The sequence below is a fragment of the Xenopus tropicalis genome, chromosome 8, assembly GCF_000004195.4.
Source record: "Xenopus tropicalis strain Nigerian chromosome 8, UCB_Xtro_10.0, whole genome shotgun sequence".
Classification (NCBI taxonomy): Eukaryota; Metazoa; Chordata; class Amphibia; order Anura; family Pipidae; genus Xenopus; species Xenopus tropicalis.
The window spans coordinates 33703813-33730087 of record NC_030684.2 but is presented as its reverse complement, the minus strand read 5'-3'; the positions used below and the strand labels follow the sequence as shown (position 1 = coordinate 33730087).

The 26275-nt window shown below is 39.9% G+C and overlaps 1 protein-coding gene across 2 annotated transcripts in view; it reads right to left on the bottom strand.

The window, feature by feature from the left end:
• astn2 (astrotactin 2) overlaps positions 1-26275 on the bottom strand; it is a 675040-nt gene that overhangs the window by 465171 nt on the left and 183594 nt on the right. For both annotated transcript variants that reach the window (XM_002935205.4, XM_031891225.1), the window contains one exon: positions 14705-14812. In XM_002935205.4, the coding sequence (XP_002935251.2) occupies positions 14705-14812 (108 nt within the window). The remainder of the gene's footprint in view (positions 1-14704; positions 14813-26275) is intronic.

Sequence of the window (26275 nt, the reverse complement as noted above, 5' to 3'; positions counted from 1 at the left end):
AAGGAGCCAGCGCTACACATTAAAACTGCTTTCACATAACCTATTGTTTCTCCTACTCCCATGTAACTGGAGGAGTCCCAAGTCGGACTTGGATTTCTTACTAATGAGTGCTATTCTGATACCTACAAGGAGCTGCTATCTTGCTCACTTCCCATTGTTCTGCTGATCGGCTGCTGGGAGGGGGGTGATATCACTCCAACTTGCAGCGCAGCAGTAAAGTGTAACTGAAGTTTATCAGAGCACAAGTCACATGGCTGTGGCACCCTGAGAAATGAAGAATATGGCTAGCCCCATGTGAAATTTTCAAAATGAAATATAAAAAACATCTGTTTGTGTTTTTAAAAATGGATTTCAATGCAGGATTCTACTGGTGAAGCTCTATTAACTAATGCATTTTGAAAAAAAACATTTTTTTCCCATGACAGTATTCCTTTATGGACAGTTGCACCAGTCTTGTCCAGCTTTATAAATATAAACACAGGCAGGGCACATATGTTCAATTTGCCAATAATTCTACACTACTCCAATTTTATAAATGACCCCCAGAGACACTTTGGGATGAAGCCTGCAAAGCAGTATAATATTGACAAAAAATTGAATATTTCAGAGACTTTAAAGTTAAAACAGAAAATGAATGGAAATTATTAAAGTGCTCAGAGGTCTATTCTAAATAACTTTACACCAATTCATATGTTGGGGTTTAGATCCCCATTAACTCCTGAACAAACTCTAACTTGCACCATATTTCTAATCAGGCAAAAAGTTGCTGAACTGAGCATGTATGGAGGATGAGCAGGGGTGAAAGTAAAGCGCATTGGTTCCAAGGAGTGTGAAATTCCAGCACATTTATTTACTCATGGTAAATTAGCCCTATATGTGTTAATAATCATCACCAATAAGCAGCCCAAACCATTATTAGGCTCTTAAAGAGAATAAATGATATGAACCTTCAGAATATCATTGCATTCTTTATTCTTTTTAGAGGCATGGAATTCCTGCTCAATAAATCTGTGCTATGAACCACACACAAACAGCCAATATAGCCAGAAGCTTTAGGATACAGCATAATAGCCTGCGGCCCTGTGGGATCCCCTGCTTATTTCTCCCTCCCTTGCAATCTCTCCACCTTTACACAGTATGATAAATCACTGCCAGGGTCATTCTTGCTAAGTGCTCATTGCAGAGAAGACACACAAGGTCACAAAGCTCCATATTTCTTTGTGCATCTCAAAGTTCTCTTCCCACTCACAGCATTGTAAATTTATGCTATGGGCACAGCTTTCATTTATCCAGCTGTATGACAGCCACACAGTGAAGAGGACATACCTATATTGTTTCATGAATACATGAACATAGTTATCTGTAAGAAGAGTAACTTCTAATTGTACACTGAGTAAAATAGTATAACATATTTATGAATGAAAGTATACAAACATACTGTAAATATAAAATCGAGATGTAGATAGGTAAAGGGTATGGAAAGTCTCAGTTATGAAGAAAGACTGGCCAAGTTGGGTCTGTTTACACTGGAGAAGAGGCGCTTAAGGGGTGATATGATAACTGTGTATAAATATATAAAGGGATCATATAATAACCTCTCTAATGTTTTATTTACCAGTAGGTCCTTCCAACGGACACGAGGGCACCCACTCCGTTTAGAAGAAGGGAGGTTCCAGCTTAATATTCAGAAAGGACTTTTTACTGTGAGAGCTGTGAAGTTGTGGAATTCCCTCCCCGAATCAGTCGTACTGACTGATACATTATATAGCTTTAAGACGGGGCTGGATGGATTCTTAGCAAGTGAGGGAATACAGGGTTATGGGAGATAGCTCTCAGTACAAGTGAGGGAATACAGGGGTAGGGGAGATAGCTCTCAGTACAAGTGAGGGAATACAGGGGTAGGGGAGATAGCTCTCAGTACAAGTGAGGGAATACAGGGGTATGGGAGATAGCTCTCAGTACAAGTGAGGGAATACAGGGGTATGGGAGATAGCTCTCAGTACAAGTGAGGGAATACAGGGGTATGGGAGATAGCTCTCAGTACAAGTGAGGGAATACAGGGGTAGGGGAGATAGCTCTCAGTACAAGTGAGGGAATACAGGGGTAGGGGAGATAGCTCTCAGTACAAGTGAGGGAATACAGGGGTAGGGGAGATAGCTCTCAGTACAAGTGAGGGAATACAGGGATATGGGAGATAGCTCTCAGTACAAGTGAGGGAATACAGGGGTAGGGGAGATAGCTCTCAGTACAAGTGAGGGAATACAGGGGTAGGGGAGATAGCTCTCAGTACAAGTGAGGGAATACAGGGTTATGGGGGATAGCTCTTAGTACAAGTTGATCCAGGGACTGGTCCGATTGCCATCTTGGAGTCAAGAAAGAATTTTTTCCCCTCTTCGGCAAACTAGAGAGGCTTCAGATGGGTTTTTTGCCTTCCTCTGGATCAAGTAGCAGTTAGGCAGGTTATATATAGGCATTATGGTTGCACTTAACTTACTACGTCGAATCTCTTTGGGTAGAAATTTCAGTAAGGCTGAAGGTCACAAAGAAAATGATCATTGGTGTATGTTATAAACCACCCCGTATAGATGAGGGGGATGAGGCCCAGCTATTGTTGCAAATGGAGGAGGCTTCAAAACTGGGTCAAGTTGTTGTTATGGGGGACTTTAATTATCCGGACATTGACTGGAGTAATGGGGTGGCTAAGTCAGAAAAAGCTAGTAGGTTTGTAAATATGCTAAATGACAACTTTTTATTTCAGGCAGTTCAAGAACCCACTAGGAATGACGCTATTTTGGACCTGGTGATTTCTAATAATAATGAACTTATCTCTAACATTTGTGTGGATGAGCATTTGGGGAACAGTGATCACAACATGGTCTCCTTTGAGATAATGCTGCAGAGACAGCGCTATAAGGGAGTAACTAAAACACTCAATTTTAGACGTGCAGTATAAGGGCATCTCTGCAATGTGTCAACTGGGAAAGGCTTTTCATGGGGTTAGACACAGAAGGAAAATGGAACATCTTTAAAACATTGCTTTGTAGGTATTCACAACAGTATATCCCCCTAGTAAGCAAGGAGAGGCATCGCAAAGCGAAACCTTTATGGCTGAATAAAAGAGTTATTGTCGAGGTTGGTAAGAAAAAACGTGCTTTTAGGGCATTCAAGTTAGCTGGGACAGCGGAAACTTTCATCAGGTACAAGGAAGCAAATAAAGCATGCAAAAAAGCTATCAGGCAAGCTAAAATAGAGATGGAAAGGGATATTGCAGCTAGGAGTAAAAAGAATCCAAAATTATTTTTTAATTATGTGAATAGTAAAAAAATGAAGCAAGAAGGGGTGGGAACTTTATTATCACGGGGGGGTACGTTGGTTGATGAAAACGGGGAAAAAGCTGAAATTTTGAACTCTTATTTTTCATCTGTCTATACATCTGAGGAGCCAGATAATGAAGGCTTCCCTTGTAATATGCCCAGTTCTAGTAATTTAGCTACTGACGCATGGGTCACTCGGGAGGAAATTCAAAAGAGCCTTGAACATGTAAAGGTAAACAAAGGTCCAGGGCCGGATGGGATTCATCCCAGGGTATTAAATGAGCTGAGCGCTGTGATTGCCAAACCTCTTCACTTAATTTTTCAGGATTCATTGAGGTCTGGCATGGTGCCAAGAGACTGGCGGATTGCTAATGTGGTGCCGTTATTTAAAAAGGGATCCCGTTCTCAGCCTGAAAACTATAGGCCTGTTAGTCTGACATCAGTAGTAGGAAAACTTTTGGAAGGGGTAATAAGGGATAGGGTACTTGAATACATTGCAGTTCACAATACTATTAGTTTGTGCCAGCATGGTTTTATGCGTAACAGATCTTGCCAGACTAATTTAGTTGCCTTTTATGAGGAGGTGAGTAGGAACCTTGATGCTGGAATGGCAGTTGATGTCATCTACTTGGACTTTGCTAAAGCGTTTGATACAGTACCTCACAGAAGGTTAATGATCAAATTAAGGAATATTGGCCTAGAACATAATATTTGTAATTGGATAGAGAACTGGCTGAAGGATAGAGTACAAAGAGTGGTTGTAAATGGAACATTTTCTAATTGGACCAGTGTGGTTAGTGGAGTACCGCAGGGGTCAGTCCTTGGTCCTTTGCTTTTTAACTTGTTTATTAATGACCTGGAGGTGGGCATAGACAGTACTGTTTCTATTTTTGCTGATGACACTAAATTGTGCAAAACTATAAGTTCCATGCAGGATGCTGCCGCTTTGCAGAGCGATTTGACAAAATTAGATAACTGGGCAGCAAACTGGAAAATGAGGTTCAATGTTGATAAGTGCAAAGTTATGCACTTTGGTAGAAATAATATAAACGCAAACTATCTACTGAATGGTAGTGTGTTGGGGGCATCCTTAATGGAGAAGGATCTAGGGGTTTTTGTTGATAACAAGTTGTCTAATGCCAGGCAGTGTCATTCTGTGGCTACTAAAGCAAATAAAGTGCTGTCTTGTATAAAAAAGGGCATTGACTCAAGGGATGAGAACATAATTTTGCCCCTTTATAGGTCCCTGGTAAGGCCTCACCTTGAGTATGCAGTGCAGTTTGGGCTCCAGTCCTTAAGAAGGATATTAATGAGCTGGAGAGAGTACAGAGACGTGCAACTAAACTGGTTAAGGGGATGGAAGATTTAAACTATGAGGTTAGACTGTCGAGGTTGGGGTTGTTTTCTCTGGAAAAGAGGCGCTTGCGAGGGGACATGATTACTCTGTACAAGTACATTAGAGGGGATTATAGGCAGTTGGGGGATGTTCTTTTTTCCCATAAAAACAATCAACGCACCAGAGGTCACCCCTTTAGATTAGAGGAAAGGAGTTTCCATTTGAAGCAGCGTAGGTGGTTTTTCACGGTGAGGGCAGTGAGGTTATGGAATGCCCTTCCTAGTGAGGTGGTAATGGCAGATTCTGTTAATGCCTTTAAGAGGGGCCTGGATGAGTTCTTGATCAATCAGAATATCCAAGGCTATTGTGATACTAATATCTACAGTTAGTACTAGTGGTTGTATTTATAGTTTATGTATGTGAGTGTATAGATTGGTAGGTGTGGGTTAGGTGTGCTGGGTTTACTTGGATGGGTTGAACTTGATGGACACAGGTCTTTTTTCAACCCTATGTAACTATGTAACTATGTAACTATGTTACTATGTATTATAGGTAAACTAAACCCTATTGCACATCCATTGCTTATCATCTGCTACACCCTGTGGAGAATAAAGCATTCTCTATCTCAGGCCATTGCCTTAACATTCACCCTGGTGCTCCATTTATGGGCTTATTTATCAATTTTTGAGTTTATGAATTTGAGTTTGTTTTTCTAAATTGAATACACTTGCATATTGAATGCTTGCTTATTTATTAATAAGTAAAACGTGTTTGAATATAGAACTCTAAAGAGTTTACAAACTCAAAAGCTGAAAAATTTGAATTGAAAATATGACTTGACTTTGCCTAGGACAACTCATTGACTTCTATGGAAGTTTGTTTTTTGAAGTTTTGCATTCAATGTTTTGGGTTTTTTGCACTTAAATACCAGACATTCGAGTTTTAGAACCATAACTCAAATTGTGAAAAAAAAATGAAACTTGATAAATCATCCCATTATAGTTTCCCACTGTATAGTATGCCCCAGGCAAAAGGCACTTATAATATTACAGTTTCTTTTTGATACATAGCTTAATAAAAGTGTTTAGAAGTGATATTTTTGAAGTGAAATATTTGTGTACTGTTCCTTTGAGAATAGTAAAATGTAAGAAATGTAAGTCCTAGAATATTAAGTCTATAAAACAGCGTCTCTTTGATCACTTGTTTGCATGTTTGGCAGATAATAATAAATGTAGACAAGTGTCAACACGTGGGGCCACTCCATGACCCTTGCTTGCCTTGTCCCATTTATTCTAATAAAGCTTGTAGAATCTATACGTCTATTACATTATAATTTGTTTACCAGCAACATAGAGTTGGGATGATATAAGAACCCCATATAATGTGTACTAAATTGTCACACAATCCCCTACCTACATTAGGGACACAAGTGACCTGCTACTCAAACTACAGGATCTTCATCCTCTACCATCCGGAATACTACTAGCAACGATGGATGTATCTTCATTGTATACAGTTATACCAATTGAAGAGGGCATTGCTAATGTCAAAAATTTTCTCACACGGTACCCTGCACCTGACAGACCCCCTGTGGAATTTTTGTCTACTCTACTGCAACATTGCCTAACGCTCAATTATTTCAAATTCGAACTCTCCTATTACTTACAAACCAGTGGAACCAGTATGGGTTCAAATGTGGCTCCATCTTTCGCTAATCTGTTCATGACTAACTATGAACAGACCTTCATACTTCCCACCTACGGCTCACGTATCCACAGACTTTTCCGCTACATAGATGATCTATTACTGCTATGGACAGGTACAGCTGACCAATTTTGGTCGATGGTCCATGAACTGAATCAACTACCTACAACTATTCGTTTCACAGCTCACCTTGATGATGGTCCTGATGCATTTCTAGTTCTCAACCTTATGATACAGGGGACACACTTAACTACTTCTACATATAAGAAACCCACAGATCGCAACACTTTATTGCATCACGCATCTTGTCATCCTCCACATGTTTTGAAAAGCATCCCATACTCACAGATGATGCGAATGGTGAGAAACAACTCTGATCCTACCACACTACTTCAACAGACAGACGATCTGAAATCTCGTTTCCTGCAACGTGGATATCCTTCGGGCGAATTGGAGCACAGCAGAGAGAGAGCCCTCTCGCACACGCAAGCACAAGTTCTTCATTCTAACAAACCACGCACCCACACCAAGCAGGATGATCGTCTCACTTTCATCACTACCTTTACCCCTGATAAGAAGCCACTGATCAATGCCTTTCTTTACCATTGGTCAGTTCTCGAAAAAGATCGGACACTCCCTCCAATTTTCAGATCTCCACCTCGCATTGCATACAAAAGAGGCAGCAGTCTTAGGGACCTACTGGTCAAAACGGACCCTACACATTGCTATCAGATGTCTCATCCAACTTCCTGGCTACCTTCCACCAAACTGGGTTGCTGTAGATGTCCTAATTGCATCACCTGCAGTTCCATGTTGACAGGTCCGACTTTCAATCATCCACATTCCGGTCGGAACATCTCTATACAACATAGGGTCACCTGTACCTCAAAATATATTGTGTACTTCATCAAATGCCCCTGCGGCCTTTTTTATGTTGGTAAAACCATCACAACATTCCGGGATCGTATGGCGAATCATCGTTCCGCAATCCGGACTGCACTCTCTGATGATAAGGCTGACACCCCAGTTGCAGCGCATTTCCTTGCTCATAAACACTCTCTGGCTAGTATGAGATGCATGATCATTGATCATATTCTTCCTCCTGTCCGCGGTGGTAACCGTGAGAAATTGTTACTACAAAGAGAACTAAAATGGATGCATAAATTGAATACTGTGAGTCCCTACGGCCTCAATGAACTTGTTTCATATTCTGCCTTTTACTTGAAATGACCGTTTGATATTGTTACATACTATATATGTTATGCTACTATGATCTCTCTGTTATATCCTGTGACCTCATTGCAACATTTGTTGATACATAGTTGACATTTGCCTTTTTGGCCACTTTTCTCTTCTGAGATTGTTCTCTGTTTTTATCTGTATCTTCTGACTTTTGCAGTTTTCCCCTCCCCGTGTGTCACCCGCAGCCCGGTATCTAGGACTATAGGCTACTCCTATGTGTAAGACTGGTTTATATAAGACTGGTCTATATAAGAAGGCCCTTATCAACTCCTCATTGATATTATACCAAGTTTGCTCCCCTGGTTATTTAACGCCTTTCACCCATTACTGGATTCTTTTTCCCTTTGTCTCCACTTCCTTCTTGTCCTCTTGCTTTTCCTCCTTTTTCCCTTCTCTCCTGTATTTCTTCTTTTTTCTCTCGCCTATTTTTCTCCACTCACGGTGCCGATCAACTGTCCCACCATTATGAACCATCTTTCCTACAGCGATATGACAGATCCACATACCTTATTTATTTCTACACACGGTGTAATAGTGTGCTAAGTACTGCTTACAGGACCCATTACATATGGGGTCTCTTTGTGCGTATGGGTGCACCATCCGTGACAAACTGTGTAAGAATTACATATGACACTGTTTTTTATAAACACTTTATTGTTGATGCCCTATACAACACACACGGTGCAATAGTGTGCGTAATACTGTCCAATGGACCTTAACAATAGAGGTTCCTCGTGACGTATGATCGCACCATCCGTGCGTTACAACCTGGGCTTGATTCTGCCATAATATTTACCTTTTTGAGAAATTTTCCCTCCTTTGGTACCTGCGTCCAAGATACGTTGAGAATGACACGATACCTTTTAATCTCCCTACTCTGGCATACCAGTAACCCCGCTGCCTTTTACATCATTGGTCTGTCTCCCATAGTATTGAGCCCTTCGCCACCTGACAGCACCTGCAAAGGAGAGTCGCATCTATAATGTTCTTGGTGATGGCCGAGTACTACTGATCGGCTTTCCACGCTAACAAACGCACTAATCGGTGCCGTTGCTTTTGCTCTGTATGGAGCGCAGAGTCCCCTCCCACGGCCATACCATCGCACCGTCATCTTCCCTTTCTCATTACCTCACTCTGTCCTCTCTACTTTGTCTCTCCTCAGTTACTATTTTCCATCTTTCTCTTTGACTACTTTTCTTCCCATCTGCCTCTTCTATTCCCCTTATCCTAGCTTTACTACAAATAAGCGGACCGATTCCCCATAAGGCACACCATATAATGCATTATTTGAAAGTCATGTCAGTCATGTCAGGCAATACATGCTGCACAGAACAGCCATGTTAGTTACTCATTTTCAGCAACTCCTTGATGTATATTTGCCCTACTGTCCCTCATTATTTCTTATTCCTTGGGCCAGTTCGATTTTGTACATTTATAAACTTATAACTTGGGGATGTCTTTGCGACATGTGTGAGTTGCAGTTCAGCACTAGATACATAAGCGGGCTTTTTTAATACACACCCACTTTTCCTTTCCCCTGACAGTCCTTTTGTTTGTGTTCTATGCCTAATCCATATTACCTTAACATTTTTTGTTGATTCAATGTGTTTTGATAGCGTTTTTTTTTTCACACTGTATGCTAATGTATTCACACCTATGACGTCATTGTTTGGCGCCAAATTCGTTTTTTTCAGTGCACCATTGTTTGTTTCACATTGTCTTTGAGAAAGGCTGTGGATGCAGCCGAAACGTTAGATGTTGATTTGAATAAAACTTCTTTATATATTCTTAAGACCTGTGAGTGCGGACTCTCTCTACAGCTACTCCATCTATATATATATATATACATACATACATTAGCCAGATTTCATGTCAACTAAAATGTTGTTTTTAATGTTATGTGTTTTGTCCTTATTTCAGGCTCCCACAAAGCAACTGTCAGGACACTGAAGTCCCTTAAAGAAAAATGGCTTTTTGTTCAGCCAGCAGTAACTGATTAAAAACACGCGCAGTTTTCTTCAATAAACTGACCAAAACAATAAAAATAGCTTTCAGCAGCAGGATAACACAAAAATACAAAAGGTGTACAGACCTCGTCAGGTAATGTGTGTACAGGTACATAGACTTCTATATGTTCGATTTGTAAACCTTGCTCTGGGCTTTCTCTCATACTCTACCAATCTTTTTCTGAGACTCAAACTGACTAGCCAGGGTTTAGCCAGCTGGCAGTCTGTAGTCCCTTATTGTTAGTGATTTGCTATAGGCTAATGAAACAAAATGCTTTCTGCTTTAATATAAACAACTACAAATTACTTTACAAAAAATGTATTTACGAGTTTATCAACATAGAATTTCATACAAGCTCTAATTTCTGAAACAAAAGATGTGGTTGGCATTTCTTTACTGCTTACAATGGCATAAACTCTAGATCATATATTGTACATGTAAGACTGCTACTTTCATTTAAAGCCATTTCATGTAGCTCCCTGCCTGCAGTCTAGCTGTTATAGCTCAGATCACACATTCCTAAGGGAGGGGGGAGTTATTAGCATTCTAATGGAAGTGGGGGAGAGAACTGCGCAGACTCTGGCCACCGGAATTAAGGATGTTTCTGAGAGAGGAAGTCAGACACTGGAACATCATGTTTACAAAAAAAAAAAAAAAAGAGACAAGAAATCCTGTGTTTCTTTTGATAGAGGACTAGCGCTTATGGCTGTATTTACATAGACCTTTCTGATAAAGCTTACTTAGTTTTTGCCTTTCCTTCTCCTTTAAGAACTGCAGTAAAGAGATGTGTGTTTTCTATAAGGCATAGATTGTTGACATTATTTTCTTAACATTCCCAGTAGTTCTTACATTTCCTTTTGCAATAAACCTGTCATACTGATACAAACATCAGGCTTAGGCTAATGTCACATGTTGCATTTTCTCAGCTGGTGGGGAAAACGTCAATCCACTGCCCCATGTTTCAGATGCACTGATAAATACGCCTCGCGGCTGTCAGTGCTCACACAGGGCGTATTTTGAAAAATACACAGTTGCATGGATGGAACTTGACTGGTGTTTTTTTCACCAGTATATTTACTTTGGTCTTCTATCTACAAATAACTATAAATACATAATATAGACTTAATAGGGTCAATGTTGAGAAAAACCTCACTTTTTAATGTTCTCACAGCCATTTCCACATACAACTAGCATACAGATATTAAGCAATTTTAATTGGCAGTGCACTAGATAAGCTGTTTTATGAAAAGACACTTGGGGGCAGATTTATTAAAATGTAGTTTAGAGATTAATATATAAAAACACCCACATTGTATTCATTCCTTTGGGATTTTTAGAAACGTGGGTAAAAATTAGTTTGATAGATACACCTCTAAAAATGCCATAGGAATGAATAGAACGTGGGTGAGTTTTTAGTTAAGCGGTAAATTCTGATAAATGTGCCCAAAGCCTCATGTCCCTCGAACATGTCAGTACCAGATATGTACAGTATTATGAAGATTTCTGACTTTTATAGATCAAAAACTCAAAGCAGTAACTTACCGAATTTATAAAGCATTACAGCAGAATACGGCATACTTTAGATTGCAATCCCAAAAATCCTGGAACATTAGGTTTACCCCAGGAAACCATACATTTTAGAAAACTACACATTCTGCCGAATCTAAAAAAATGTCTTTCTACTGCTAATTACCAAATATCAAGGCTTTCCTGAACTTAGCAGTTCCTATAAAAATGTATGGAAATTCTGAAAAATCACCTCAAAACTTTCACTTTGCAAGTTAACATCTCCTACATAGCATTAGGTACCAAGAAAAAACATCCTAAATATGAAAGCCAGGGGTCCACTGAACAGTTTGATGCCCATTGTGCATAGGATTACTAAAGTATCTGGTATTTAGAGACCCCAAAAAGAAGTTAGTACATACATATATATTATGGCATACATTTCTACTGCCAAAACATATAGAGTCTGATTTGTGTGGTAAAAGTGGCAAAATAAATAAGTCAACCCCAGAAAACTTCATATTTCCAAAAAATACACATTCTACTGGATCTAAAATAGGTAAATGTGTCTTTGTATGGTAAAGCATCAAGCAACAAAACTAAATTAAATGTATAGGTTTTTGTGTAATTTCTGAAAATTGCAATTTACCCCATTATATGCCCCACTTTTGTTAATGCTGGGGGTTACTGAACAGTTTGATGCCAAATATGCATAGGTGCATATACTCCTGTACACAACTATACTCATGTACACAACTATGTGGCATACAGAGGCACCCAAGTGAAAATAATGCAGATGAATTTTCACGTTTGACACTGGCTGCTGCAATTTAAGCTCCCGGAATGTGTATTATGTGCCATAAGACCCCATAACAGTATGGAGACCTTAGAAAACCATATATTTTCTGAAAGTACACATTCTGATGATCCCAAAATGGGTGAACACATTTTAACACTGCAAACAACCAAACTGCAACGCTAAGATAAGCATTTTTTTAACGACATTTCTTAAAATCATCACAAGGCATGCATTTTACCGCATTACATTCCCCAAATTTCTTAGCATACCAACATAAAACATTCTAAATATGAATGCCAGGGGTCTACTGAATACTTTGATGCCCAATATGTATAGATTTACCTAAGTATGTGGCATATAGAGAGGCACCCAAATGAAAAAAGTACATATGAATGTTCATGTCTGACACTCTGGCTGCCGCAATATAAGCACCTGGTATGTGTATTATGTGCCATAAGACCCCCTAACAGTATGGAGACCCGAGAAAACCATATATACATAAGCACACATTCTGACAAAACAAAAATGGGAAAATGTGCCTTTCTACTGCAACCTACCTAACTGCAAAGCTATGCTAAGGGGCTGATTTACTAACCCACGAATTCGAATTGGAAAAATTCCGATTTTTACAACGAACATTTTGCGACTTTTTCGCGATTTTTTCGGCGCCTTTACGACTTTTCGGAAATTATCGCGACTTTTTCGCTACCAATACGATTTGCGCGAAAAAACGCAAGTTTTTCGTAGCCATTCCGAAAGTTGCGATTTTTTCTTAGCGTTAAAACTTGCGCGAAAAGTTGCGCTTTTTTAAAAGGCGCGACGTTTTGCGCAAGTTTTAACACTACGAAAAAATCGCAACTTTTTGTGCAAGTTTTAACGCTACGAAAAAATCGCAACTTTCGGAATGGCTATGAAAAACTCGCGTTTTTCCGCAAAAATCGTATTGGTAACGAAAAAGTCGCGACAATTTTCCGAAAAAATCGCAAAATACCGATCATTACGAAAAAAACGCAAACGCAATATTTTGGCTTGCTAAAAAGGCAATAAAATGACTGAAAATGCACCAAAGTCACCAAAAATTTAGTATAAGCACTGATATAAAATACAAAAGGTACAGTGTAGTACAGTTAGCAAATACGTTTTTTCCAGTGAAAAAAAACAGATGCAATAACAAAAAATCCACAAAATTGTGTGTTGCATGCATGTGTGCAAGTATGTATGAGTGCTGTGAATGTGTAAAAGCCCAGAATACCCCATTTTTATGTGTGTAAGTGTGTATTAGTGTAATAAGTATGTGTTTGTCTGTTTTAACACTAACCTGGGGATGGCAGGCATATTAATCTGGAGGGGCTGGATGTGATGCAGAAACAGGAGGATGCCTCTTCTTGATCCAGTGAGTGGGCAGTGCTGGGGTGGGAAAGAAGAGCTGGAAACAGCAGACATGTAGTTGCACATGTCTGCTGTTTCACATGGGGCCCCTGGGCAATCGCACCCCAGGAACTAGTTATTCCCTGCCTTTGCTCATTGTCTATGGGCTGGGGAATGAGTGGAGAGGGAAGGAGATCTGGAAGTGCTGCAGAATGTAGAATCTACAATCAGTGGCACTTGGGTACTTTTATGCACAGAACATAGATTCTACATTCTGTGGCACTTAAAGGGTTAAATGATGAAATAGGGACTCTATACACTAAAGAGGCTTATTTATCAAAAATTGAATTTGGGATTTTTTTTCAATTCTAAAAAACTCGAAACTTTACCTAATTTTAACCTATGTTTGCTTACTTATTATAGAATTAGGATCAAAAAAACTTATTTGAATAAATCTGAAAAGAAAACCCTCAAATGCATTGAATTGACATTCTACCCAATGGGTCTACAATCTCTCAAGATAATCTGAAAAATTCAAATAATTAAAAAAACTTGAATTAAAAACAAAAAAAATACTTAAATCTTGCCCAGGACAACTTCCATTGCATCTTACAAGCTTTTAGAACATTTGAGTTTTGGAAACCATAATTCCATATTGGCAGCTTTAGTGCAAAAATGTTTTAAAAAAAATCGATCATTGATAAATCAGCCCCTATTGTCCCATCTCCAGCATAAGCACATGTTTTATTTCTCTACTCTTTTACTGTGAACTCCCTTTGCTGGCTGTTTGCTGTATATGCAAGGAATCATTTTCAGCATCATCTCTGACCCTTTGGAACCACCATACTTCTAGCATGTGACCTATTACAGTGCATTGTGGGTGTCAAGACTCCACTTTGTAGCCTATGCTATGGAGGAAGCACACCATGTTCCATATTGGAGCTGTTCATTCAGTGCAGTTTGTTTTTCTGAGTTACATTGTGTTTTTAGTGCAATATCATTCTTTATGTTCATTTTATTTCATTTACATTACAGTTTCACCTCTTGCCCCACTCATTCAGTAAAATTCAATAGACTTAACTCTCGGCCTCTTTTATTGGAGTGTGAAAAGGTGCCGCTGTATACCAAGCTACACACTACATTAGAGTAATACATAGTAAGGACAGAACACCTACCATTCAGTTTCGCTGTATATTACTGATAATCATATATTGTTTGGGCAGTTTAACTCTGCATCAGCCCTCAGATACATATGTACATATAATATATACAGTGTTAACCAAACTAAATTTGTATTAGTATGTGTGCACAAATAAGCAGATGTACGAGAACCCAGCCTACATATACTTGCACTAATATAAATAATATAAAGAACCTTTGCCCCTGCACCATGCATCTCTAAACTCACAACTGATGATAGTGACTTACCTTTGCTTCTCCTTTGATTTCTGTACTGTTCTGCGCGAAATGTCAGCTGGGTTTCATCCCCCGTTTCTGAACCAGAGTCTTCTTCTGATCGCCGGAAACTAAGAGGAGCTGTTGGGAAAAGAGTGGTTTCAATTTTAAGAACATTTTCTCCTTCAGGCAAACTTTGAGAAGCTGCTTCCGGTCTATATGCAAAATATTCAAGTGCTTTAACTGTTTTCTTATGTTTAAAGGCACAACATGTTTGATCATGAGTTTACTTAACATTTTATCACAAAGGCACACAGGCTACTGCCTAGTATATGTGAAGGGAAAAATTGGTACATTAAGTTCCACTGTTTGAGACTCTTATTAAGGACATCCTATACTTGGGTATTGAACCCAGGTCTATGGCATGTATCTATTTTAAACGGTGACGTTGTTGCGATGGGCACCACCGTGTTTATCTTTATTGTTTCTATGAAGCAGAGCTCTCTTAACCAGAGCGCTCCTGACATACTTTTTCTTAAAGATATTTTGTAGTCATCTGATTGGTTTTCTCGATTAAAATGACTTGTATAAGGATCTTTCTGGAATAAATACCCTGGTCCCTGGGAATTACAATAGCCAGGGGAACTCATCAGGGATGCCCCTATCACTGGTATTATTTGCCTTAGCTATTAAACCCCTTGCACACCTTATTCGTAATGATGTAAATGTATCTCATAAATTGAATATGTATGCCCTGTCTCACTATTACTAAAATCCTAACATTTCCCCTTAACTTATTTCTTCTTCTCAACAAATTCTCCCCATTTCAGGGCTAAGTAGTAGACTAAGCTTTACTAAAGGACTGGGACCCTCTCCAGATTTCATGGTTAGACTGCATAACACCTATACACATGATAGTCCTCACCAAAATTCTACATCTATTTAGGGCATTACCAATAGCAGTTAAATAGACAAAAGAGGTATTTTGTGATATATCTGGAACCATATATATCTCACAGGATCAAAAAATATCTTACACCACCTTCCCCCAACAGGGACGACTTAAAGCCCCAAATCTGCTTAGCTACTATAGGGAGGCTAGATTAGTTCAAAAAGTCCTATAGCATAGCCCACCAGGAATATTTTGGATTGATATGAAAAATGCATCCATATATCCCTTACGAATATCATCTATCTTATGGGCTACTTCCAGTATTAAAGGAGAAGGAAAGGCAAAGTCGCTTGGGGGTGCCAAAATGTTAGGTCGCTTTCCTTGTACCCCGGGCTGGTGCCCCTGTTAGGAGAAAACAGGACCAGCCTGGGGTAGCTGTAGCGCAGCGCTTCCTCCTTTCTACTCGCGCTGCTGCTGTTTGTCCGGGACAGGCGCATGCGCAGTAGAGTGAAAAGCCGACTTCTCTGCTAAAGTTCAGCTTTTCACTCTACCGCGTATGCAGCGATACAGGAAGAAGGAAGCGCTGCAGCTACTGTTCTCTCTGAACAGGGGCACCAGCCTGGGGTAAAAGGTAGGCTATTGAAGTCACTTGGGGGTGCCTAACATTTTGGCACCCCCCAAGTGACTTTGACTTTCCTTTTCCTTTAAGAAACATTCAATAAACAATCTCATCATCAGATTCCATTTACAACTTTGGTCATCCATAAAGAACAAATGTCATCAGGTCTCATATGTAATCTATAATAGGTAACCCTGACTTCCCCCCATGTTTAAATCATACTGCATTTCTATGGTGGTCAACCCAAAAAATAATGACACTTTATGATCTCCTAACTCATCGAGGTCTGAAATCTTGGCCTTACTTCTGCAGGCACAGGACCATGCATAATGAACTAAATTGGCTGCTAGAGACTAGGGATTATCTTTAATTTTACTTAAAAGAATTAACAAAGTATGCTGCTTAATAAAGCTTTCAGTAAAACATGTTGATATGTTTTTAAGTAAGGTAAAGCCTAATTTGAAATCATTACCGGAGTATAATACCACTTGTAATGATATTATCATCATAATGGTGCCTCTTCAAGTTTGGCCCCTTTGCTTTTTTTTACAGATGCATAGTATTTTTTTATATTCGTTTCTTTCCTTGGTATTAAGGGCTTCTTCTGAATCAATCTTCTTCTATCCCCAAACTATTTTCATTTTCAAAGGGGATTAGCAATAATAAAAAAGGATCTGTCATTTTGACAATGGTTAATAGGTTAACTCCCTCCATGGAAATAGCAATACATATGTTACAAGGTCCCAATGAGCTAAGGATATGCAAGCTCCACTACAGGATTTATATTATGGTTATTTGATTTTCTCTTATAATCATAGAAGGATATACAAATTATGAGACATGCATTAGTGATATTGCTGTGCTTATACAGAATACAGCTGGCAGCTTTATGCATAGATGTATAAATAAAATAGTGAAAAGGTAAAGAATATGCTGTTTAGTTTTGGTCTTCAGTGCAAACGGGACATTATTGAATTAGAGAAGGTCCAGAGAAGGGCAACTAAGCTGGTAAGGGGTATGGAAAGTCTCAGGTATGCTACACAGGGTTTCCCAAAGAGAAACAAGTTGACCCACCTTCCTTCACTGTTTGCTGAGGATACGAAAGAAAACTGAAATTCCTTCAGTCAAAAAGACCAGGAGGACTGCAAAAGTTGTAAAATACTGGTGCTCAGAGGAGGAAAAGGGCTCACATATTGGCTACAATAGCAGGACTCAAGATGATAAGTATGCTAATTAATGTCCATATGCTATGTAACCTAATTGAACAGGCTGTTACCTGCACACTGGGAAAAGGCTATTTGTCTGATATGTTTTTATAGAATTACACTGCAGAACAGTGTTTTATTGAATAACAGACTTTTAGGAGAAAGGAGGTTCCATTTAAATATTCGGAAAGGAATTTTTTACTGTGAGAGCTGTGAAGTTGTGGAATTCCCTCCCCGAATCAGTTGTACTGGCTGATACATTATATAACTTTAAGAAGGGGCTGGATGGATTCTTAGCAAGTGAGGGAATACAGGGTTATGGGAGATAGCTCTCAGTACAAGTGAGGGAATACAGGGGTAGGGGAGATAGCTCTCAGTACAAGTGAGGGAATACAGGGGTATGGGAGATAGCTCTCAGTACAAGTGAGGGAATACAGGGTTATGGGAGATAGCTCTTAGTACAAGTGAGGGAATACAGGGGTAGGGGGGATAGCTCTCAGTACAAGTGAGGGAATACAGGGGTAGGGGGGATAGCTCTCAGTACAAGTGAGGGAATACAGGGGTAGGGGAGATAGCTCTCAGTACAAGTGAGGGAATACAGGGTTATGGGAGATAGCTCTCAGTACAAGTGAGGGAATACAGGGGTAGGGGAGATAGCTCTCAGTACAAGTGAGGGAATACAGGGGTAGGGGAGATAGCTCTCAGTACAAGTGAGGGAATACAGGGGTATGGGAGATAGCTCTCAGTACAAGTGAGGGAATACAGGGGTAGGGGGGATAGCTCTCAGTACAAGTGAGGGAATACAGGGGTAGGGGAGATAGCTCTCAGTACAAGTGAGGGAATACAGGGGTAGGGGAGGTAGCTCTCAGTACAAGTGAGGGAATACAGGGGTAGGGGAGATAGCTCTCAGTACAAGTGAGGGAATACAGGGGTATGGGAGATAGCTCTCAGTACAAGTGAGGGAATACAGGGGTATGGGAGATAGCTCTCAGTACAAGTGAGGGAATACAGGGGTAGGGGGGATAGCTCTCAGTACAAGTGAGGGAATACAGGGGTAGGGGAGATAGCTCTCAGTACAAGTGAGGGAATACAGGGGTATGGGAGATAGCTCTCAGTACAAGTGAGGGAATACAGGGGTATGGGAGATAGCTCTCAGTACAAGTGAGGGAATACAGGGGTATGGGAGATAGCTCTCAGTACAAGTGAGGGAATACAGGGGTATGGGAGATAGCTCTCAGTACAAGTGAGGGAATACAGGGGTAGGGGAGATAGCTCTCAGTACAAGTGAGGGAATACAGGGGTAGAGGAGATAGCTCTCAGTACAAGTGAGGGAATACAGGGGTATGGGAGATAGCTCTCAGTACAAGTGAGGGAATACAGGGGTAGGGGGGATAGCTCTCAGTACAAGTGAGGGAATACAGGGGTATGGGGAGATAGCTCTCAGTACAAGTGAGGGAATACAGGGGTATGGGAGATAGCTCTCAGTACAAGTGAGGGAATACAGGGTTATGGGAGATAGCTCTCAAGTGAGGGAATACAGGGTTATGGGAGATAGCTCTCAGTACAAGTGAGGGAATACAGGGGTAGGGGAGATAGCTCTCAGTACAAGTGAGGGAATACAGGGGTAGAGGAGATAGCTCTCAGTACAAGTGAGGGAATACAGGGTTATGGGAGATAGCTCTCAAGTGAGGGAATACAGGGTTATGGGAGATAGCTCTCAGTACAAGTTGATCCAGGGACTGGTCCAATTGCCATCTTGCAGCAAATTAGAGAGGCTTTAGATGGGGGTTTTTGCCTTCCTCTGGATTAACCAGCAGTTAGGCAGGTTATTTATAGGCAGTATGGTTGAACTTGATGGACATATGTCTTTTTTCAACCTAACTTACTATGTTACTATAAAGGGGGTTATTTATCAAAAATCATGTTTGTGTTTTCTCTCAAATCGGGAAAGCACTAAAGCAAATGCTTGTGCAATTATTTTCTGAAACCTCTAATAGTCAGGCTTTATTAAAGAAAAAAAACTGAGAAAAGTCACCAGAAAAAGCTTGAGAATGCTTGGCAAGGTTTTATAGAAGTCAATGAGAATAGTCTCTAACAATTTTGATTTTCAGTTCATCAAAACATGTTTTTCAGCCTCATTGAAAATGAATGGAACTATGAGTTCTACTTTTATCCATCAAAAAATACAAACTTGACTATTCATTTCAAGTGTTTTCACCTAAAATTTGAATTTTATCATACTTATGCTTACTATCTAATGGGTAGATAGTGAAGTGGTAACAAGTCATGAATAGATATAAGTTTAAAAAGCCAATATAACTTGTTGTAGCATAGCGGTTTTTCTATAATTGATTTTATAACATTTTACAATATACACAGTATGTCTGCTTTGCTATATAAATCAAATCATAGGTTTGAGTAAAAGCAGCAGATTTTGGGACAGCTATTGTCCAATGTACAAGGTACAATGTCTTTGTTCTATGTATATTGCTGGGTAAACACAGTAGTATTCTTTTGGTTGAAAAACAAAGTGAGGGGTAGATGATCAAATGAGCAACCTTCCCATGTGGACAGGTTCCGGACGCTGGACCCACATTGCATGGGATGTGATAGGGGATCAGCGACTCTCTCAGGTGACTCACCCCCATCACATGTTGCTGAATTTGGATTTGTCTATATGTTCCAAGGAGCAGATTAAGCACAAGTGGGTTGGTTGTGTTTCCTTTACCGTCTATAAGGTTGAGCCTAGATATTTCTTCATTTACCACAAATTTTCTAAATAAATTCCACATGTTTAAGGGCAGTAATATTTGAAATGATTGCCAGTACAATGAAGATGGTAAGAAAATGTACAGAGGTAATAGAATGAAGAGAGGAATAACAGGAAACACAGGAGCAGTTGTCTTCTACTTCTGTTTAGACAAAGCTGGCTGTTTTCCCAATAATGTATTTGGTAGCAGCAAACCCTGGTGCCTGGAAAATGTATGTTTGGATTTCAGTAATGCCAATTAAACCATCTTAATATTAGTAAAATAGTAATTAGCATTAACTAGTTCACTGCCAGCCGACTTGGTCACGGTGGAACTTTTATTGGCAGACAAGTTTTGAACATTTTGCACACTTTCACTTTATGGGCCTTTCCTCGGGGGGACTTTTAGTTTACCTGGGAAAATGATATATCGTTATTTAACAAGATATAGGCTTCTAGAAAAAAAAATATTTTCCATAATATAAAACACATGTAGGGACCCATAGGGTTAAATGGTCCCTATGGCTTTAAATCCCTACAGGTTCAGTTCCCTTAGTTGCTGGGCAGAAGGGAATGTATCTAAGTAAGTTCATTAACATAGGTGTGCTATTGGTTAGAAGGTATGGTGACCACATCCTGCCTGACTTTGGTATAGTGTTGGGAGAGGAGTGGCACCTTCCTGTTGTTTGCTTCCACCTTAGGGACAAGGTGGATGTGTGCTGAGAGCCCAGGGCGTGGGCCCCAGGCCCAGTGAAGTCGGGGAACAGGGCCCCGTGAATGAGGCATTAGCTAGGGGCAGGTGTAGCTCCCGTTATAGTACACTCTAGGAGTGTAAGGCAGTTAGGGTTGAGCTAGAATGAGCAGCATTGAGCTCCTGCATAGGATTTGCAGTTTTTCTGGAGATAGCTCTCCCAGGCCACATTGCCTGTAGTGTAGGGATCCAAGTGAATAGGGAATCAGGATAGAGTATTCCCTGAGGGATCCACTACAGGGTGTGTCGCAGAGGTGAAGGGAGATTCCTGCCAGTCTGCCCGCAGGAGAGTGTGAGTCTGAATATACACTCGGTATATGTTGCATGTACCAATGGCCTCTGAAGCTGTATTGTGAGTAAACCCTGTGGATGTTCAATAAACACTTATTACTTTGTTATTTGCAAGAACCTCTGGCGCCCTCTGTTTTAATTTTTCTGCATAGCAGCAAGAGAGGTGTAGTTGCCGAACACCCTCACCTTCCTCTTCCAATTAGCGAAGGCCCATTCTGGGTAAGAGAGTACAGTGTAACCCATGTTCTACTGGTACTAGTCCGGAAAGGCAGCTATTGAGCTGAAATAGAGGTTACACACATATACCAGAAACATGTATTATTTTATGCACAAAAATACAACTGATTTGGAAAGTCCCATGTCTCCTGAATGTGCCAATACCAAATATATATGGAGATTTGCTCCAGAAAGCTGCATACTTTAGATTTCAAGGCAAACAATTCCACTCACAGAAGGTTTATCCCAGAAAACTATACATTTTTAGAAAGAACAGATTGGGGAATCCAAAATAGGTAAAACTGTCTGCTCCAAATTCTGTCTGTCTACTCCAAATCACCAAGCTGCAATGCTTTCCTAAAGTTATTGGATTTTTTCAAAATTTGTGAAATTTTTGAAAAATTGCTTTTCTCCTGTTGCCAACGGGCCTGTCATCAATCCTGACTCACAGGGTGACTCCTGGCAAGAATGTACACTGTAGCGGAGCCAAGCATACGTGCTCGGCATTGAAAGGCTTAAATCCTAAATGTTTGTCAGCCCTGAATTTATTAAGGTTGCTGTGATCACTCAGTATATCTACAGAATTCTGTAGTGGGTCACATGACATAAGTCAGAGAAGTGGGTGTTACACCATAGATGCATAGGGTTTAGGATGTACCCATTACACACATGTAATATACAAAGAATAGGGACAAATAGCCATTGTTTATCCTAGTGTCATAGCATCGTAGCAATGTATTTACTTCGAATGATCAAGTCTTTCTACTTAACTAATGATCAATAATCATTGAATATGTGTTAAATACTTGTACTGCAAAATCCCAATATAAACACAGAGACCAATTACATCCACACACAGCAAACATGAGAGAGCAAAGAGAGAACTCCAACTCATCATAAGTGCCAAACTACGAGATTAAATACTGAATTAAAATAACTTTTTCAAATATTTCAAAAATATGCAAGTTTAATGAGTTACAAGTTAAAATATACATGGTTTAATATAACATTTGTATTAGAATATTTTGTGCGTAATAAAATGTCTGCGCACCTTTATATTTCACTTTTTATTTGGGAAACGCATACCTCAGAATTTGTGTCGCTAGGTACATTTTAAGACCGCTAAAGGTGGTTAGATTATGTAAAATCTTTATTTTTCAATTGTAAAAGAGATTGAGGGGATTTAGCTCTTTAGGTAGAAGCGGCGGCTCCTTTCACACAGATAAGAGACAGTTACGCAGAGTTTCAAACTGAAATATGGTGTGTGAATTTATATAACACAGCAGTTTTGGCAGAAAATTAAAGTTCATACAACTGATATCCCAATTTAACAAATAAGTGACAGTCTTACTGAAACAGAAACTGTCCTTCTCCGAGGACTCACACATACACAGATTAATTCAATATAAGTAAATGCAAGATTCACTCACAGTCCTTTGTAGAATCCCTTCACTCTCTCAGAATCTGCAGCACCTCAGTCCCAATCCACCTTTCCTCATACTAAAGCTGGACATACATGCACCGATATCATTGCACGAAACCTGGTTTCATACAATATTCAGTGCATGTATGGTGGCTCAAAGAGGCGTCCGATATCGCAAAAGGCTGTGAATATTGGTCGACACGTCAATAAGCCAGGTTAAAAGATTTTGATCGGGCGCCATTGTAGGTGCCCAAGCAAAACCTACATTCAGGGCTGAATCGCCAGGTGGAGGTAGAATTTCTATTGTTTCTACCTCCATATCGGACAATTAAGCCCTGAATGTCAATGGAGGGTGGGAAAAATCGGAATTGCTATGTGTATGGCCACCTTAAAGCTGGCCATTCATGGTAAGATTCCCTCACTTGGCGATGACGCCAAGCGAGCAGATCTTCTCCCGATATCTCCACCTCCGGGTGGGCGATATCGGGCTGAATTGGTTGTTTTGGCCCTAGGGTTCGATTTCAGGCCAGATGTCGGTCGGGAAGACCTGTTGTCCGTGCCCATACATGGACAGATAAGCTGCCTAATTGGCCTAAAGGACCGATATCATCAGCTAGAATCAGTCCGTGTATGACCATCTTTAGAGGTTATTGTGCAGCCAACAGTTTTTGTCCCAAACACACTATGTACAACAGTATGAGCTCAACAGCGCAGCTCCAGTTGCTCACGTCTCTCCCAGAACAGGACAGAGCAGAGCCACTACTCTTGCAGTACACCTTTTAACTATATATTAAAAGATATAGATTGTAAGCTCTACGGGGCAGGGATCTCCATCCTCTTGTGTCTTTGACTCTTAACTTATTGCAACTGTATCTTGTATTTATTTGTATTTATTGGTATACTTTGTATTTATCTATTATTATCTTATTAACACCCTGTTTGTATTAATGTATTCTACTGTACAGTGCTGCGTACATAAGTAGCGCTTTATAACTAAAGATATACATACATACATACAGATAAGGCTAATGAGCCTTCAAAGCTGAACAGCCTAAGATTCTGGGAAGGATATACCTTCATTCTATGATTTTTCCAAACATGCTACAAGATAAAAAGTCAGAATAGCTCTAACATTCTCAGTGTATGCTGTAGATCGTTCAAAAGACATGTCTTTGTTTAGAAACGATCACATTCTAAGCAGAAATATCATTTACACGCATTCCAAGCTTGGTGCTCAACAATGCTATCCAACGCTGTGTTTTGATGAAGGCCTTGGGCTGCATTTGAGAGAGAGCTGAATGACAGGGGTAGTTTCCATCCTGTCTTTCTCTGAAATGGAACAGAAAGCATAATCTCCAGATTGTCGTAAGAACAAAATGTAACACAGAACAAGACAGGATTCTAACAAGCAGACTGGTGGTGTGTGAACTAAAAGCTCAAAGTGAAGTAAAGGTGCAAAAGAACCAGTTATGTATCAATCAAACCAATGAGAAGCAGTTACATGTGGTGAAGAACGCAAAAAAATGTAAAAGCACCAAAGGGAAGCATCCGTGTTACATTAATATTAGATATTATTATTATAACAAAGCAACTTATATTAAAACATTTATACACTGTTAAATAACTGGGCACATTTTTTTTTAGATAAATCTGGTATGTGTCCTTCCCTGTGAATATGATTATAAATATATATATATAGAGAGAAAATATGTAGCCGGGAACGTATAACAACAGTGCAGAATATTATATTCACGTAATGTGCAAAATCACCACCATTTCAAAAGTGACAATTTCCTTTCAGATTTTCGGGCACCAAAGTGGTTAATGAAGGGTGCCTCAGACTGAGGGGAGGTGCTGGGAGCAGAGAGGACCCCTGGGAGCTACTATGTGGGAGTACAGGATTGGTGGAAGGTTTTGGGGGGGGGGTGGCAGATAAAAGAGGAGACGCTTACCTGCCTTTTCCCTCACATCATGGGCTCCTGGTGCGCTGTGCATACACCTGGCAGTGTAATGGCGACTGATCATCCCACCCACCCCCTTTTTTCCTTTGTGTTTCTGGTTAAAAGTACATATATATTGTTTCTTGCACAATTATCTTGTTTTTATACTATTTGTTTATGGATACATTGTTGTTTACATTGTCACAGCTGCGGGTGGGTATTTTTCAAATTTGGTCCTTGTTGTAAGAGATTGTACTTTACATACCAACTGCAACGGTATACTATTTCGGTTATAATGGGGCAAGGACTTTTATCGGTTTAATATCATTCAATAAAGCTGTGGCCGACCTCCACCCACTGAAATGAAAACTGAGTCTTGGGGGCACATTTACTTATCCACGAACGCGCCAAGCGTTTGTTCGATCGGTGCAATCGTATTTTCCGCAACTTTTTCGTACCTTGCGCAACTTTTTCATATTTTTAGCGTTAAAAAAATCGGATTGGTTTTGCCGCTGTTTACAATCGTTCGGTATGAAAATTTTGTGACTTTCGGATCGCCAATACGATATTATCGTGACTAATACGGTTTTTTCGTAAGCATTTTCATGATATTTGCGATCCTCAGAAATTTTCATTTCCAATCCGAATTTTTCCCATTCGGGATTCGAACTTGTGTTTTGATAAATCTGCCCCTTGGCGTTGTCTTTTAATCTATTTAGTATGATACACATGAATACCTCTCCACAGTCTCACAGTATACCATTTGCAATATGCAGCTGATAAAGGAAACTTAGCAAGACCTGGAAGAAAATGATGGGGAGGGTGACAGAGGAAGTACTGGTCGAATACATGCACAAAGGAAAGACACAAACAAATAAAAGTAATGGATGAACAATAGAGGAAAGTGGGTGCTGACATAATAGCTTTTTTCCAACAAAATAGTTGAAGTTTATTAAGTGCCACAGGCTAACGAGAGCCTGAAACATTGCCCATGGCACTTAATAAACTTCTACTTTTTTGCATTCAATTTTGGGCTGCTGCTGAATTTTTCTACATACTGTGATTATACCTTTGGGCAAATTTATTTTTTTCAGCATGCACCTGACACTTCAAATAGTGTATTTTTGCTGTGCAGCACTCAGCTTGTCTTCATCTGAGTTGATGTTACAGTATGGAAGGGTGGATGCAGAGCAGGTCAGGTAGCTGATAAACTGGGAAAAATACATGATTGAACTGGGGAAGAATAGTTGCACTATAGAAGCAATGAATAGAAATGCATATTCTAAGAGAAGTTACAAGGGTACAGGGTACAAGGTACAAGGGCAGGCAAGGGTACAGGGTACAAGGTACAAGGTACAAGGGTACAGGGTACAGGGTACAAGGTACAAGGGCAGGCAAGGGTACAGGGTACAAGGGTACAGGGTACAAGGGCAGGCAAGGGTACAGGGTACAAGGGTACAGGGTACAAGGGTACAGGGTACAAGGGCAGGCAAGGGTACAAGGTACAAGGGCAGGCAA